This window comes from Danio rerio, chromosome 20, assembly GCF_049306965.1.
Source record: "Danio rerio strain Tuebingen ecotype United States chromosome 20, GRCz12tu, whole genome shotgun sequence".
In the NCBI taxonomy this organism is placed as follows: domain Eukaryota; kingdom Metazoa; phylum Chordata; class Actinopteri; order Cypriniformes; family Danionidae; genus Danio; species Danio rerio.
In genome coordinates, this window is record NC_133195.1 from 20,206,478 (window position 1) to 20,223,197 (window position 16,720).

General features: G+C 35.4%; 1 protein-coding gene across 1 annotated transcript in view; it reads left to right on the forward strand.

Annotated features, from left to right (window-relative positions):
- The first annotated feature begins 828 nt into the window (after positions 1–828).
- The window catches only part of cdh2 (cadherin 2, type 1, N-cadherin (neuronal)), an 80,272-nt gene continuing 64,380 nt past the window's right edge, over positions 829–16,720 (forward strand). Inside the window, 2 exon segments of the mRNA NM_131081.2 lie at positions 829–1,025; positions 4,194–4,302. Coding sequence (NP_571156.2) covers positions 978–1,025; positions 4,194–4,302 — 157 coding nt within the window. The 5' untranslated portion in view covers positions 829–977.

A 16,720-nucleotide genomic window follows, 5' to 3' on the forward strand; every position in this document is an offset into this window, starting at 1 on the left:
TCCCATGTATAACCCAATGCTGAATTTATTGAACACACTTAATTTGCTCATCAAGGATCCTTACTTGATTCATGTACATTAATTGAAACATTTTATTTCATTTGATTTTTGTATCTCAACAATTAAAGAAACCAACGAAAGGTTACGCTTAAATTAGAAATGACAAGCTCTGTTAAAGGCATTGGCCCCAACGTTCCCAGCATTCTCCCTCTCTTCCCAGATAGGATGGCGGGCCATATAAAAGGTTACCATGAGCCAAGTTTGGCCCGCGGGCCCTAGATTGGCACACGAGCATCTGTTCTAAACTATTCCTTCAGTAAGTATTAAAAAGTAGCCTAATATTATTTACAACAGGACTCGTTTAGTTTTAATAGTTTTTTTTTTTTTTTTTTTTTTTAATAATTTTTTGTTTGCTATTTGGGCTTATGCCCAAGTCGTCTGAATGTATTCTACAATGATGACCCACTGGCTGCATATTATCCCTTACATGAGCTCGTTAACAATGTTTTCAGTACTACTAGCACAGCATCTGAATTTCAAAGCAGCACACCAGCATGAGACCTGCACTTTAAAATCCAGGAATTCTCAGTCCCTCTTGCCGATTAGTGGGCATTACGGGGGCAGGGTGGGGTTAAAGAAAGAAGATCTTCCTTTTGTTGTAGTGAAGAAGGCGGAGTCTTGTCTTCTTCGCTCTGACTTCCGGAGGCTGAAAGGGGTGACATAAGGAAAGGAGCCCCCTTCTTTGCCGCAGTACCAATGGGTGCGGCTAGAGGGCGTCATTGAGAGCGTGGCGCTGCCGTTGAACAGCGAGAGCGAGCGGAGCTTCAGTACCAGACCGAGCGCAGCACGGATCAGTGCCAGAGAGAGACGGAGGAACGATTCTGTCGCTTCATGCCGCCGCTACCGTACGGAACATTATAACCTAGCGGAAAACGGCCAGCTCTATCGGTTTCTTTATACAGAACGGAATTTAAACGATGTACCGTTCCGGAGGCGTGATGCTGGGGCTTCTCGCCGCTCTGCAGGTAAAACGAAGGGTCCGAGGAGCGATGCTGCTGCTCTATGTTTGGGGTTTGGCTTGTCTGTATTTGCTGTTTTATGTACTCTGGACCTCTGTAAACTGTCGAACAATTCCCCCTATGCGTTTATTACTCAAGATACAAACGAATGCTTTTGCCTGAAGGCAGAATATTTAAATAGGGCGATCATATTCGGTCCTGTCGGGTTTCTGTTCGTCTCGAAGGGTTAAAGACTTCATGTCGCATCTAATTTTGCTTCGTGTGCAATTCTGGAGAGTCTTACTTTCTTATACTTATTCGCCAGAGGGTTTAGACAATCTGTGCGGTGGATTTGATGTTGTGGAGCCGTTGGAAATTGCACCAGCAGCCCCGTTTAAACCGTCCCGTGCTGAACCGGAGCCAGTCGCAGATGAATGCGGGTTTTCAAATGCGCTCTCGCTTCTTTTGGCACGAGATGGAAAAGTTGCCCTCGGGGAGGTGATTAGGTCACAATGGTCCCTTTCCGACTGATGAAACAAATGTAACAATAATCAGTTAATGAAGAGCTCATTGGGGTGGCCGCGAGGCGAGTGTCCTCTTCCGCTGACTCCGTCTCTTTTAGATGTGCAAATGCTGAAATCTCACGGCGGCGAGCAGCGGCTCTCTGCGCGTAACCCAAATATGACAAATCACTCTGACCCGAATCAGCGAGCGGAGAAATGAATCGTGCTGTCAGGGTTTTTGGGGTCTGTTGCTCTCTGAATTGCTGAAAATGCAGAGTCCGGCAGATTTAACAGCCGAACGCAGGGAGCAGTCATGCCATGTTTCCATCAGCCTCAGATGAGAGATTGCGAGGAAATTGTTGTTATGACGGAACCAAATGTTTGAAATTTGCATGGCAATAAAGTGAACATTTGGCCATCGGCCATTTGGAAGGGCTTTGAATGTTTGTATTGTATTTGTGGTCTGCAGTAGAAGGAGTTGCAGTGGTGACCCCGTAAATGTCTTATTGCGGCAGGAATTTTTAAAATGTAACCTTAATTTGTCGCATTATACGGCTATTTCATGCATTTCCACATGTTCAACTAAACGCTGCTGTTTTGAAAGCAATTATGCATAGCCTAATGTTGCTGAACGAGTCGTTATTTTGAGTCGAATCTTTCCAGTGAATCTTTTTGATCCGGTTTGAGCGAAATGGACTGAATTGTTCTCACGCCAACAGTTCACTGAATTATTGAACCGAGAATCGTCCGATTAGTAATGAGCTTGTTAAAACCCGACTTACTGGAAGTATGTTTAGAAACTGATTGAATGCTGTTTTAATTTACCTAGAGACTGATTATATAAAAACCCATTGTTGTCGCACATTTTCGAGAGATCTAACCAACAGTGCAACAAACTGAACTCGTCAGCATGGAAATGAAGTAAGGTTCACACTTAATAGTTAAAATAAGTACATTAGACTACAGTTTATTTTTGATAAATTATTAGATTAATACAAAATAAATGAAACAGAGTTGTAATTAATAATCATAACCATTTTAATTCAGATAATATATCATAGAGAAAACATACAAAACATGATTAAGTAGGCTATATAATATTTATAATCATAATACAATACAAAGTGATTAATAAAAAAGGTTTCTTGCATAAGAATGATAATTTTTGTGTGGTCTGTGCTGTGGAATCCAACACATTCTCTTGTTTAAAGCATGAATAAAATCTTTCCAGGATGTCAAAAATAAAGTGATGATGTCATTTCTTTGATGATTAAAATAATCACTTTGTTTTTCATAACTATTTGAAGCAACCTTCTTTTTAAAAAGGCTTACTGTCGAATTATGTACTCAGATATCATTGTAAATAATTTCAGACAGTATAAGCTATAGTGAGTGACACTGTGGTTATACGGTCACCATTGGCTTTACAGCATCTGCTGCCTCTTTCTGCCTCTGATTCTTCATGTCAGCAGGGCCGCTGGTGCGGCTCCATCTAGAATCATTCACTCTGTGTGGATGTGCAGAGGCAGCATATTGCTAAGCAATTGCTGACAGGACAGTTTAAAGTCAGATTTTCAAACACACCCCTGTAGTGTAGCTTTATATAGGCGTTCTGCAGATATATCATCAGCAAGGCAGCTGGGGATGACGACATCAGAAACAGAAAAACTGATCAACTGAGCTCGCGGTTGATGATCTTTGTTAGCACAAAAGCAAATGTTTGATTGCTCGTTGTGTGTGGGGCATTAAGTCAGCATCCACCAAGCTAACAAGTAATTAACATGTTTGATAAATTGACTATGGGCCATTAACAAACACAGCCAGCCGTCTTCTCCAAGCCTCTGATCTTATTCCAACACAAAGAGGCTGCTTCACAGTGGACATCACCTTTGATCTTCTCAAGCATCCTTAAAAAGCCAAATTCACCTATTTGCCTGCTCTGATAGGATGCTATTAAAATAGAATGACTCAACGCTGCTCGTTTATTTTCTAATAAGACAAGCAAGGAATGAATACGGCTTTGTTCTGAGTGTCAAATGCTAGGTGTGCATGTCTGGTTTAAACATAAGCCATAAAGGAAGGTTTGTGACTGGTCGCCGGAGTGGTAACGCCAGCTGCAGGAGTGTGTGTTTGTGTTTTTACGTGATAAGTGCTCCACCAGACCATGCCATTGAAGGCAGAGTATGTGTAGCCTGGTCAGCTCTGCTTTTCTAACGTCTCGCCCTCCTGACCTCATCAGTCTAATTACACCCACCTCAAAATAACAGATGCCCCAGTGCCGGAGGGGGGAGGGGGGCAAACCCTCACCATCCTTGAAGGAAGAATAATTCAAAGCCAAGCCAGCAAATCGTCATGCAATGAACCTTATTTAATTTCGCCGATCTGCTGCAAATTAGCGAGTAATCGTTGAAAAATACAATAGCATAGCTAATTCAAAGAGTTCATTTCGAGCGTGATCAATGGACTTGGCGGCTCTGGAAAGGCTCATCACGGTGCTTTTCTTGAGCGGAGTTCTGCCTCATTTCCTCTGTTTATGGTGAAAGAGCGTGATCGTTATGTCCATCGATTCCTCTTGGGATTCGGGATATTTGGCTCTCGCTGTGGTGTAGGTTGGCCCGCGCTGAGGGGCGATGTGTATTAATCACCATTAATCGGGGGATTAATTTGTCTGGTGCTTTTGTGTTTTTGGCAGGTGGCGGTCCAGGGCACAGGGGCGATGCCATGTCAGCCTGGTTTCACCGAGAACGAGTACAACGTCATGACAGCCGACGTCATCACCGAGGGACAAGTTCTGCTCAAAGGTAAACAAAGACGTTTTCTTTACATGCATACTTAGAATAAACGGACCAATCCAAGCGGTGAGGCAGAGCGCTCCCTTACCAGGCTTGGGTTTCCAGTGTGAAGAGAAAAAGAGTTGGGGGAAGGGTGGGCTTTATGCTTGTATGTGAAAGAACGAGAGGGGGAGGAGGGTTAAGTGTTAGGGTTGCTTTAGTAGGGGGTGTTTATAGAGGGTGATATGTGTGCGAGAGAAAGAAAGGAGCAGGAGGAGGAGAACAGCTCTGTGTTTTGGTGGAATGTGTTTTGAAGCTTCACAGTGTGAAGTATCTGGGTGCTTGAATCACCCTCCCCCACTGTGGATGAATCCCTGTTGTGATCGATAGCATTGATTAGACCAGCCCATATCCATACAATTAGTCGATGGCACACATCCCAGTCAGCCATCTCAATACGCTCAGTCAATCCGGCAGGGGCCACATTTGTGCTGCGGTTGTAAACTTGGGAGGCCTTATAACATCCCAGCGTCACGTTTAATTATGGTGCCATAAAAAGGGCATAACGACTTGTTTTACATTTCCAGTAGATTAACGAAAATAAACCAGCAGGCCATGGCTCGTGATTCAGTCAAGATATTTTATAGCAAATTCAAGAATGCGTCAAAATGAATTATAACAAAACTACTAAATTAATTATCGAAACAATTGAATTTGGTCATTAAGCCAACTTTAGAAATGATGAACCAGAATTATTTCTAATGAAACATTTTTTGCTTTATTTAATTTTAAAAACTGAATCTAAATATATAATAACATGTTAACTATAGCTCTGGTTTCCCCCACAGTCTAAAGACATGCGGTATAGGTGTATTGGGTAAGCTAAATTGGCCGTAATGTAGGTTAGTGAATGCAAAATTGTATGGGTGTTTCCTAGTGTTGGGTTGCGGCTGGAAGGGCACTCGCTGCATCAAACATATGGCTAAGTTGGTAGTTCATTCCGCTGTGGCGACCCCTGATTAATAAAGGGACTAAGCCGAATAGAAAATGAATGAATGAATTTTAACTTGAAATGTTGTTCATTGAGCCAGTCATAATACAGTGCTAGGCAACAAACCATCTTTTAGCACTATCATGTATTTATTTAATATTTTAGTTAATTACCAAAACTGTTTTAATTTTAAAAATGAGTAATTAATTGTGGATAATTTCACTCAATATGTTGTGTATTAAACCCGTCATAGTAATGTGTTTTCGGAACAAGCTGCGCTATAGAAAAAGTTAGGATTACTTGAAGGATTTTTTCTCACAAATTCAGTTAAACACATTTCATGTCTATTCTACTATCATTTTTGGTCATATGAAGTACATCTACTCTAGGCATGGCTTAATAAAAGATTGTGACGGTATGATAACCTTGGATTAAAACTTCACGTTTTCACGGTAATGTAATTACTGCTCTAAAAAATGTTTTTTTGAATGTCTGGGTGAAAAAAAACACAATATATTTTATCTTGAGAAACATTTAAAGCATTTTTGGAACAGTGAAGATGTCAAGCTAAATAATTCAAATGAATCTTTGACTTCTGCTGCGTTCATTAAAATGTATAGATTTCTTAACAATATAAAATGGCAATTTTGGATATCTTTCCTGCTGGAGATACTGTTGTCCTAAAAAGCTAAAAAAAAAAAAAAGTCTTATATATATCATTGGAATGGTATAGGAGGTGGTTTTAAAACCTTGACTTCTCCAAGATGCGGTATACCTTGAAAATGGTTATCATCCTATGCCTAATCTACACAACAGAAAAAAAGGAACAAGTTGAGTTTACTTACAAAACATGTGGAAACTGATTGCCTTGAATTTATGAAGCTAATCAGTTCACAAACGTTGAGTAACTATTACTATTACTTTGTGTTGGTAACTTGTTTACTTGGTTACTAAACAACGCGAGTACTGATTGCTCAATGTGATGAGTTCAGTTAACTTAGAAATTGTAGTTATGCTTAGCACGCCTATCTTACAGCAAAGCAGTATTCTCAACTAGCCTGCTTGTTTATATTGTTCACATCACCAACTTTGAGTAAAACAACTAACTATTACTTTGAGGAGGTAACTTATTTACTTGTATTGGTTACTAGACTGCACACAGTACTGGTGACTCAATCTGCCCTAAATTTCTCTTGAACTCAGACAGAAAACCTGACTCCTGACTAGTTTTTTGGCATTTACCATTACCATTACCATTTTATGTTAGTCGGTTCCACATAACTGAGTTAGGTTGCGTTTAAGTAACAATATTTAAGTAAACTTATGCTAATTGCATAGTAATGCAATTACGATGAGTCGAGTCAATTTAACATTCTTGATTTGTTGTATTTTATCCGCATTATTTGTGTGAATCAGGCATCAAGTTAATGTTTAAACAGACAGCAAAAGCACCTACAAAAGAAAAGATGTTACTTTATGTTTGGTGTTGTCATCATGACAAAAAAAATCAATGGCCAAAACAAAATAATAAAAATCAGTCAAACACGTCCTCAGAGTGCCACTGCTCAACCAGCTTTGTCAGAATATTTTAGCCTGCAGATTGAATTTTTGTGCATCACAATATTTTTGTCCCAAAGAGCAAAGGAGTTGCTTTTTTAACTCATTTGTTACTCAGCTTCTAGTAAGCGACATATTATTTTTACATTTCCATGTCATTGACTTATTCATGAGCTACCCTGGAAGAGCAAGCGGTGGAATACGAACAGACGGTCGTAAGCTGTAGCTTTAAGCCTCTTGAGGTCTATTTGCAAACTGTAGGACATGCACACACACACAGACCTGTGACAATTAAAATAAAAGTGATAACACTTGCTTTAAATTTCACACAGAGAGTCGACATATCACACCCTGATAGGAATTTCCAGAGTGTGTGAGTTGTTTGTGAGTGTGTGAGTCAGGAGCTGCTGATGGCCGAGTTGTATCACACTCACAAAAAACGGTCATTTGATCTCACGGTGGACTCACTGATTCACTTCCTGTGTCCTTTTCAGTAGAAAGGTGAGCTGCGTTGCACTGGCCACACGGACACAAAAGCAGCTCTCATTTCATTACCATTCCGGCCTGTACGGTTACCAAGTCAATGTGAACTCTGTGCTTTTTTTTTCTGCCAACAGACACAAAAATTCGTTTCCCGTTATCCTCCCTCCCCCTTCACTCCTTCTCCATCTCACCCCCTCCTGACTGAGCACCGGGGGAGTCTCTTGTTAAACATGAGGTGGATGTTTTGTGTCTCTGACATTCATTCATCACATCCTTTTTAGGCAAATGACTTAGGGATGAAGACTTTCTCTACTCCCCTGCAGCCTCCTTTTCACTTTCTCTCCCCTCTCAGACCCTCCTTTTCTTTTTAAGTGGGACAGAGGAATGTACAGTTAGTGCTGTCTCACTGAACCCACTCGCTGATTCCAACCCAAAGAATGTGCTTATGCAGGCTTTGCTGCACTGAACTTCATTTCCTGTAAACAGGGATTTGTTTAAGTGACTTTTTTTATGTTTTGATTAATATTTAGATGTCAAAAAAAAAAAAAGTTGTTTATTAAGAACGAATAAAAGGGAACTATTCTGATTAGGAAACCATTTGCGTGTTACTAGTGCACTGCTTGTTTAGTAGTACTTTTAAAGCATTAATAAATAGTAATTACTAATGTAATTCTGGTTGTGTGAAGTGATTTAACTTCCTTTCCTATGAGGCTGGAACACATCATTAGAAACCTTTTAATTCATTTTGAATTCAGCTCAATCTACTGTAAGTGAAACCAGATATATTTACGTTTTCTGATAACAAGCCACTTTTATTTGCATTGTTAACATTACATATTGCAACACTGTAAACAAAAATAACAGGTTCAGTATTTATGATTCACTGGTGTTTTCTGTTTATTTACAGTAATGGATTGCATTTTGGGATCTTAATCTCTGCTCTGTCAACTTTTGATTTTGTTTGCAGTTAAACAGAGTGACTATTGACATTTTAGCAGTTTCGAACATATATTGTTATAAGAAATATATTGTATAAGAAATAGAAGTATTGGCAGTTCATTGTCATTTCCTATATTGTGAATGATTATTTTCTTAGAATTAAAAAGATAAAAAAGTTATCTATTAAAAAGATCACTTTTTCAAACTTTTCAAAATGAAATATATATATATATATATATATATATATATATATATATATATATATATATATATATATATATATATATATATATATGTTATATTTTAATCTTATATATATAAATATATATTGATCAAAATTAATAGTTTTTTCGCAGCTCTTTCTGTTGAGCGTGTGACCAATCATAGGGGTGCAAGAAAGAACTCGCTAGACAAGGCTCAGATTGCGAGCAGGATATTTCTATTTGTTTATTTGCTATTAATGCTCACGTTGTTCTGTGCATGTACTTGAGTCTTTAAAAGTAGTTTAGATATCTGACTATTTGTATTAAAGAACAAAATTGTTTTACAAATAGTCTGTAAATATAAATATAAAATTGTGTATGGAAAGCATCGTTAATGCACCGTGATGTAACGAGATCAAATTGAACCGAAGGCATGGTAATCATAACTGAAGGTTCACACCTAATATATATATGCAGTGGATTTTAGCATCATTTTGGTCATATGAAGTGATATTACTGCTCTTTCTGTGAGGTTGTAGAATGTAGTTAGTAGTTAAAAACCTACTTTTTATTATTATTTGACTATTTTATTTTAATAATTATATGTTACAAAAGCTGTTGTTTGCTAAGAAATAATAATAAAAGGTAACAATTTAGATTGGCATTTTATATATATTCACTAATAACTAATTGCATATTAGCATTCATAATAACCACTGTTTGGTAGTATTTATAAAGCATTACTAAACAGTAGTTACATTTATTTAATATTTGGCAGCAATAATGGTGCAGCAGAATGTTTTTATTCAGAACCTCTTAGCACCTTTTGAACTTAATATGCTGTCAATTGAACCTGTCATAGTACCTTTTTTTTATACATATTTTTTTAGAGAATATGTTTGTAGAACAGCCTGCACAATTATTCACATTTCCAAGAGTTACACTTTTTGGCCCACATCAGATGACCTTGTACCTGTACAAGGATATTCAATTATTCTTTTGGTCTTGATGAAAATAATGAGGCAAAACAATAAATGATTGTTTTGTTCTGGCAGGCTCCCACCCTTACAAATGAGACAAAATGGTCAGTCAATGAAAGCTGTGGTGGGAAAAAATATGGAGTATGGAGAACATTGTGCTCAACTGTGCAATTTAATAAGTTCCTGAAACTTCTCTGGCCAGATGTTAGTTGACCTGCTTATCATAATCATTCAAAATATACTACTTTGAACCAAGATTGTAGTCGTTACTCTAGTTTTCAGTATCACACAAGCCTTTTTATTTTCAATATATTCTGAGATACTGATTAATAGGCAATCTTTATAGCATTAAATTAAAATGCTTTTGTTTTAGTCTACTTAGCCAGATACATATAAATGTATTTAATACATAAATTTATTTAGCTAATGCTTTTATCCAAAGCAATTACCAAAGGAGGATAAAAGCAGCAGTTTAAACCACCAGAGAGCAGCAATATATATATATATATATATATATATATGCTATGACTAGTCTAAGTTTGTTTAGCAGTTTGTTTTTGTCTTTACATTTCTATACACATTCATATGCACACATATTTGTGTATGATACGTTTTGTAAGGTGTAATGTATTTAATACTGTAAAAACACTAATTATATGGCTTACACCTTAACCCGATCCTCATAGGAAGCCTGTGGCAAAACGTGAATGTCAAAAGAACCCATTAAGTGTGAATTTTAAGCATATTGAATTACGAGGACATAAACCACCTTAAAAGTGTAATACCTTGAACATACACATATCCATATACAAATTTGTCTCATTGTAAACCACATTAAGCAGAATACTCATACTGTACATACATAAATGACCTGACATACATTTCTGGTTAATCTGATTTCATACTTCAATTTCTGAACTTTCATATTAGTCAATAAATCAAATCAAATGACCAAATGAAGTAAAAAATTCATTCAATAAAATAGACAATTTGAATTGTTTTTTGAATTCACAAAGGATGCTAACGTTTCTAAGATGTTCAAATTAGCAAATGAAAATAAAAATATTCTCACTTTTTTAAGCATTCGATCAAAAACATTTAAAATCATAACATAAAACAAAATGATCTCGGTGTTGCTCAGTTTTTATATCGCAAACAAAATCATATAATACCATGAATATTCATTATTTATCGCCTAGCCCTAGATGCCTGTAAACCATTATTTTTTCCCCCTTTAGGTCTCCTAAGTCTCTTCTCCAGCTTTCATCTGTTTTTCTCTTCCTCCTATAATTCTCTCATCTCTTCTGAACCGAGATACCGCTTTGAAGTTTTAAGGCAAACTTGTTTTACTAGAGGAGTCATTTTGTAACTTTTTTTTATTTTTTCCCCTATGAAATACCTTACTCAAGCCTCTTTTAACCACTAAAGTATGTGCACTTGACGAATTTCCACGTGTCCTCCTAGTGTTCCTTTGATCTGTTATTTTAAAAACAGGCAAAAGCCAATGATCAGAGGAAGATGCAGCGGGTGAAAGGTGCATGATTATCGCATCGGCACTGTTTGCTTTTTCATCACTTCCGATCAGAGCGAGCGAAACACAACTTTCAGCTCGGCCTGTTTTGTGTGCAAGTCAAAGAAAGGAGTGCGAAAACAATAATGAGTCAACAGAGAGAGGGGGGGAGACTGACAGAGACAGAGTGGCTTTTTTGTCTGGCCCATGTGGGGGCTGTTGGTCACCAAAATGGACCAATCAGAGCGCGGCTGTGAGGTCATCAGCATGCGGTTCACTGGCCTTCAATGGGCCGACTGAGGTGGAATTAAACAACGGTTACTGGAATCCACAGAGCGAGTGAAAAAGCACAGCATTATTTTTTTTGTGGGGGGGTTGTGGTCACTCCTGGTGCTTTTGTCCCTTCAGTGTTTTTAAATTTATTATGAAGTACCTAATGAGCTGTCTAAAGATTACCAAGCGTGCTATTGTCTTATTTGTTCAGGCACCCAATTCTTTGTTGTGCTCGTATACATGTGATAATGAGCTGACATTTTTAATTAGCCAAAAAAACAAGCAAATGAAGCCCCCGGGTGAGAGGATGCTTTTCGGGAGCGGATTGTTCTCTGTTTCAGCTCTCCATCGGAATTTAAGTCACAGAGTTCAGTTGGGTCCTAATTCGCCTGTTTGCTGGAGTGGCAGCGAGAGTTGCCCCGCTTGGCCTCCGCTGTCAGAGTTTTTAAAGATCACATGGCCAGCGACTGCACTTTTGAGCTTTGTTTAAAGGGATAGTTCAGAGAAAAAATGCGAAATGAAAACATTTACTCACCCTCGTGTCATTGCAAAACATGTGGGACTTTTGTTTGCTGTTGATGACAAAGGAAAATAGTTTGGAAAAAGTCACAGGGCGCAGTGTTGTTATTTGAAGAGAGAGACTATAACAGTTTACAGTAGTGTCCCAACACTTTTTAAAAGATTTAGGGTTCAATTCGAATAGTTTGCAAAAATCTTATTGTGTATTTTTTATGTTCAACAGTACATTACTTGTGCATTAAATGATGTTAACAAATAGAACTATTGGGAGATTGACAGATGTTAATAAATGACATGAACAAATACATAAACAAAACTGAATTAAACTGAAGTAATCTGTTTGATCTTCAACACAGAATTCAAAAGTGTGATAAGGATGGACAAATTTCAGTATTGATATTTTTTCATTGGCTCACTTTTTAAAACCTTATAATGCTGCCATTCAATTAAATTACTGTTTTGTACAAGTTATTAATTGGCAAAGTTAAAAACATGCATTCAAATATATTATATAGTTTAATAGCTGTATCAATAATTTTACCTTGAATCAATAAATATTATATCATATTTTTATTAAATCAATAAATATTATATTAGTCACACTTTACAAAAGGGTTCCTTAGTTAATGTATTTTCTTAACATGAACTAATTATGAACAATACTTCTACAGCATTTATTAATCAGTTTAATATGTACCAATGTCTTGTTATTTTTAGTAGTATTATTATCATCACAAAAAACCCCTCTCTGTCACATCATTCTACAGCAGCTTTACTGGCTTCCCATCTTTTTCAGAATTAATTATAAAATACTTCTTCTCACTTTTAAGTCTTTTATATCTTGCTAATCTAGTTTATATCACCACACCTTCTCGAACACTCAGGTCTTCTTCTTTCATTCACCTCACTGTTCCCTCTGTCCACCTTGACACCATGGGGAGCAGATCCTTCAGCCACTCTGCTCCTCAGCTTTAGAATTCACTTCCTCCTGATCTCTGTAATTTAGACTCTCTTTCACTATTTCAACCCAAACTCAAAACACATCTGTTTAGAACAGCTTATTCACTTTAACCGACTGCTTTTTTAAAAGTTTGTATTGTATTCGATTGACTTTTATTGTGCTTTTATTTGAACTGATTGTTCTAGCTGTCCTGTACGGTGACCTTGAGTGTCATAAAAGGCGCCTTCAAATAAAATGCATTATTATTATTATTATTATTATTATTATTATTATTATTAATTATATATTATATATACATCCAAATTCATGCTTCTTACCATTAGTTAATGCACCAGTAGTTAACATGAACTAACATTAAACAACTGTATTTTTAATAATTAATGTTAACTAACATGAAGAAATACTGTAGTAAATGTAATGTTCATTGATTGTTCATGTTAGTAAATACCTAATGAAACCTTGTTTTAAAGTGTTACTATTATATTATATTGTATTATATTATATTATATTATATTATATTATATTATATTATATTACATTACATTACATTACATTATATTATATTATATTATATTATATTATATTACATTACATTACATTACATTATATTCAGTCAAAGTATATATCATTACGACCTGTTTTTTTCCCCCAATATTTAACCAGAGAAAAGCATTATATTCTACAATTCAGATCCTTCATGCAGATAATTAACTATCAGCTTGTCAAATCAGCCTTTTACATGCACAGCGAATACACAGATTGATCAAAAAATCTGCCAAGAAATATTGGCAGAAGATACATCAGCGCATCTCTAGAAAGAAGTTTGATCCACGGCTGAATTACAGCTTTATTAGTCTACTGAAGGAATGAGATTCATGCAACAGGAGGGCGGATGAGCTTAATTAAAGTCCGGGTGGAGCGCTGGTCTGTGTTAAAGAGGTAAAGTAGACCCGGACGAGAGGAAAACGTGACCTCTCTAAAGCCTCAACCTCTGATCCGCATGCGGTCAAACCTCTACGCTTGACAATCTCTCTCAGTGCTGGTAGGATTTGGCACACATAGACTTCATTACCCTAAATCGATCTGGCAAAACAAAGAGCCTAAGAGTATTGATCAGATCTTGCATATGCGAGAGGACTGATGCATGTGAGAAAAGAAAAAGCGAGAGAAGAAAGAAAGGATTAATCTTTGGCCAGTGAACCTGGGAATAGACTTTTGAGGGTTACAGTTGAATGCACACTGGGGTGGTCTTTCTCATTAGGGTATGAGTGTTTATGTGCACCTGTTAAGGTTGCGCTAAATTGGAGTGTTTCTTTAGTCAGCTGGTGTGATAGTTTGGCGCTGTGGAAGTCGTCCAGTGTGACATCAGCCCTCTGTTGGGGTATTTTTAGAGAAGTGCATAAACTGTGTTTCTGAAAGAGTAAAGAATGACATCAGACAAGACTCAAGCTGTTTGTGATGGTTATCATTGGCTGCTCATGGAGGCGGATTATAGTTTTGGCAAGATTAAGCAGGGATCAACAATAAGGATTTGTTGTTGTACATTTTATTATATTTATCTATTTTATTAATATTTTAATTTGTATTTATTTAATCAGGGGTCAACAATAAGGATTTATTATTGTAATAATTTTATTATATTTATCTGCTTATTTAATTGACATTTTAATTGTACATATTTAAGCAAGGATAAGCAATAAGGATTTATTTTTGTAAAATTTTTATTGATTTATTCTATTATTTTAATTTTTTTAATTTATTTTTTATTATTATCATTATTATTTTTATTTTGGACCAGTCGAATAAGTGTAGCAGATTTGCGCTCACCTTGGCAACATTTTTACTGACCCCACAACAAATATAACGTCTATTTTAGCATTACCTTTAAATGCTTGGAAGATCTATATAAATATTCAACAAATAATAATGCAACATAAATTATGAACATCAAATATAGTATATAAAATATGACATATCACAGTTTTACTATATATGTTAAATACAATAGATTTTTTAAAATATATCAATGTTCTTTATTATAAACATTTTATTGATTATTATTTATTAATCATTATATTTACAATTTTGAAATAAAATACAGTATATTATGGTAAAAATGAACTATAAGATAAAATAGGAATACAAAATATTAAATAAAAATAAGTAGTTTTAATAATCAGTTTAATTAATAATACATAAGTATAGAAAATACTGAATATAAACTAAATGTAACAAAATATTAATATTACTGTTCACGCTAAATTAATACATTAAAACTAAATATATTTTAAAATACTAATAAACAATTAAATATTAATGTATGATTACTAATTTATGCACAGTTTGAAAATATATATGTTGTTTAATAATATCAAACACTTAAAAAGCTGGGTTCCTCACAATTTCTTTATGTTGTATTAACATAAATCAATTATGTTAACTTATTTCTGTTGATTGAACAAAAAACAATCAAGTTATCCCACAAAAACAGCTCATTATAGTTAAGTAGATTGGATAATCAGCAAAAAAAAAAAAAAAATGTATATCAGATTGAACTATATTTAATTTGCAATATTACTTAAATAATTAAAGCACAAATCTTTTCTGATATGTTATTTTTAACTCATAAAAAAATAACATATATTTTTAAACATATTTAAACATATTTTTTTAAAGCAAGCTGATTAAACACAATTCTTCAGTAGTTTTTTGGACAACATATTGTGAAATATTCAATTCACTTACATTTGTAAATTCACTTAAGTTTGTCAATTAACTTAAGTTTTTGGCGTGTCAGAAGAAAACGTAAAATATTGGTTGTTAAATAACAGAAATTTACCATAAACCAACAAACATTAAATTACAATATTATCCTTACATTAAAATTTCTGGTAAATATCTGTATTTTAGCAGCCGTTATTAAAAAACATAAAAAAATTACGCATTTTTTTGTACAGTGTATTTCAACTTGTTCATAGCATTCATAAAACAATAGTATAACCTTGGTAACATATTCAAATCAGCAGATTTCAGCAATCATGTTTAATACATCACAAAAATATAAGCAAGACATAACAACGCCTGATTAACAAACATAATATGTAGTGACAGCACAACAGTGGACCAAAAGAGCAAGTTAACTGCCCCGTCCACTGGCCCGAAACCCTCTCCCACTGGGCCTGGGGCCGTTTTTAATACTGAGCTTCTTGAGGGTATTGGAAGACTAAGCAAACACAACACCAAGTCTTTCTGCCCCTGTCGCTCTTTCCCTCACATGCACGCGTAAGCCCTTTTTAACTGTCGGAGGATTATTATTGGGTGCTTTGGTGTCATGGCAACTGTCTGATTGCATTCTCTCAGTCTTTTTGTTGTAAGAGGTCAGGTGACCCAAAAACTCGGTTGTCTACAATTTAGCGCATGACTTTATTTCTCTCACGCACTCATGCGCACGCTTTCAAACGCACACTCCGCAAGTTCATACAGGATGCCCTAGTTTCTGTCCTAATGATGGATTCCTTCCCACTGTGCTGACCAGGGGAGGGCTGGAGAGAGCCAAAGACAGAAACACAGGAGAAAAACGGCAAAATATGGGCGCGGTTCAACTTTTTATACTCGCAGGGTTATTGATGGCTGAACATAAGGCCTTCTAGACATCATTTACGCAGTAATGGTGTTTAACCACAGGAAATGGGTAATTATGTGGTGTGTATGCTAATCACGGTTTGGTTACGTGGTGAGACTGAAGGAATGTCCACGCTGATTATTTTTATTTTTCATTTTATTTTATATTATATTTTATTATTTTTTATCTTATTTTTATTTTATTTTATTTTTTATTTTGTTTTGTTTCATTTTATTAATTTATTTTTTTGTTTTATTTTATTTATTTTATTTATTTTTATTTATTTTTTATTTGATCTTATTTTTATTTATTTATTTTATTTTTATAATTTATTTATTTATTTGATCTTATTTTTATTTATTTATTTATTTATTTATTTATTTATTTATTTATTTATTTATTTATTTATT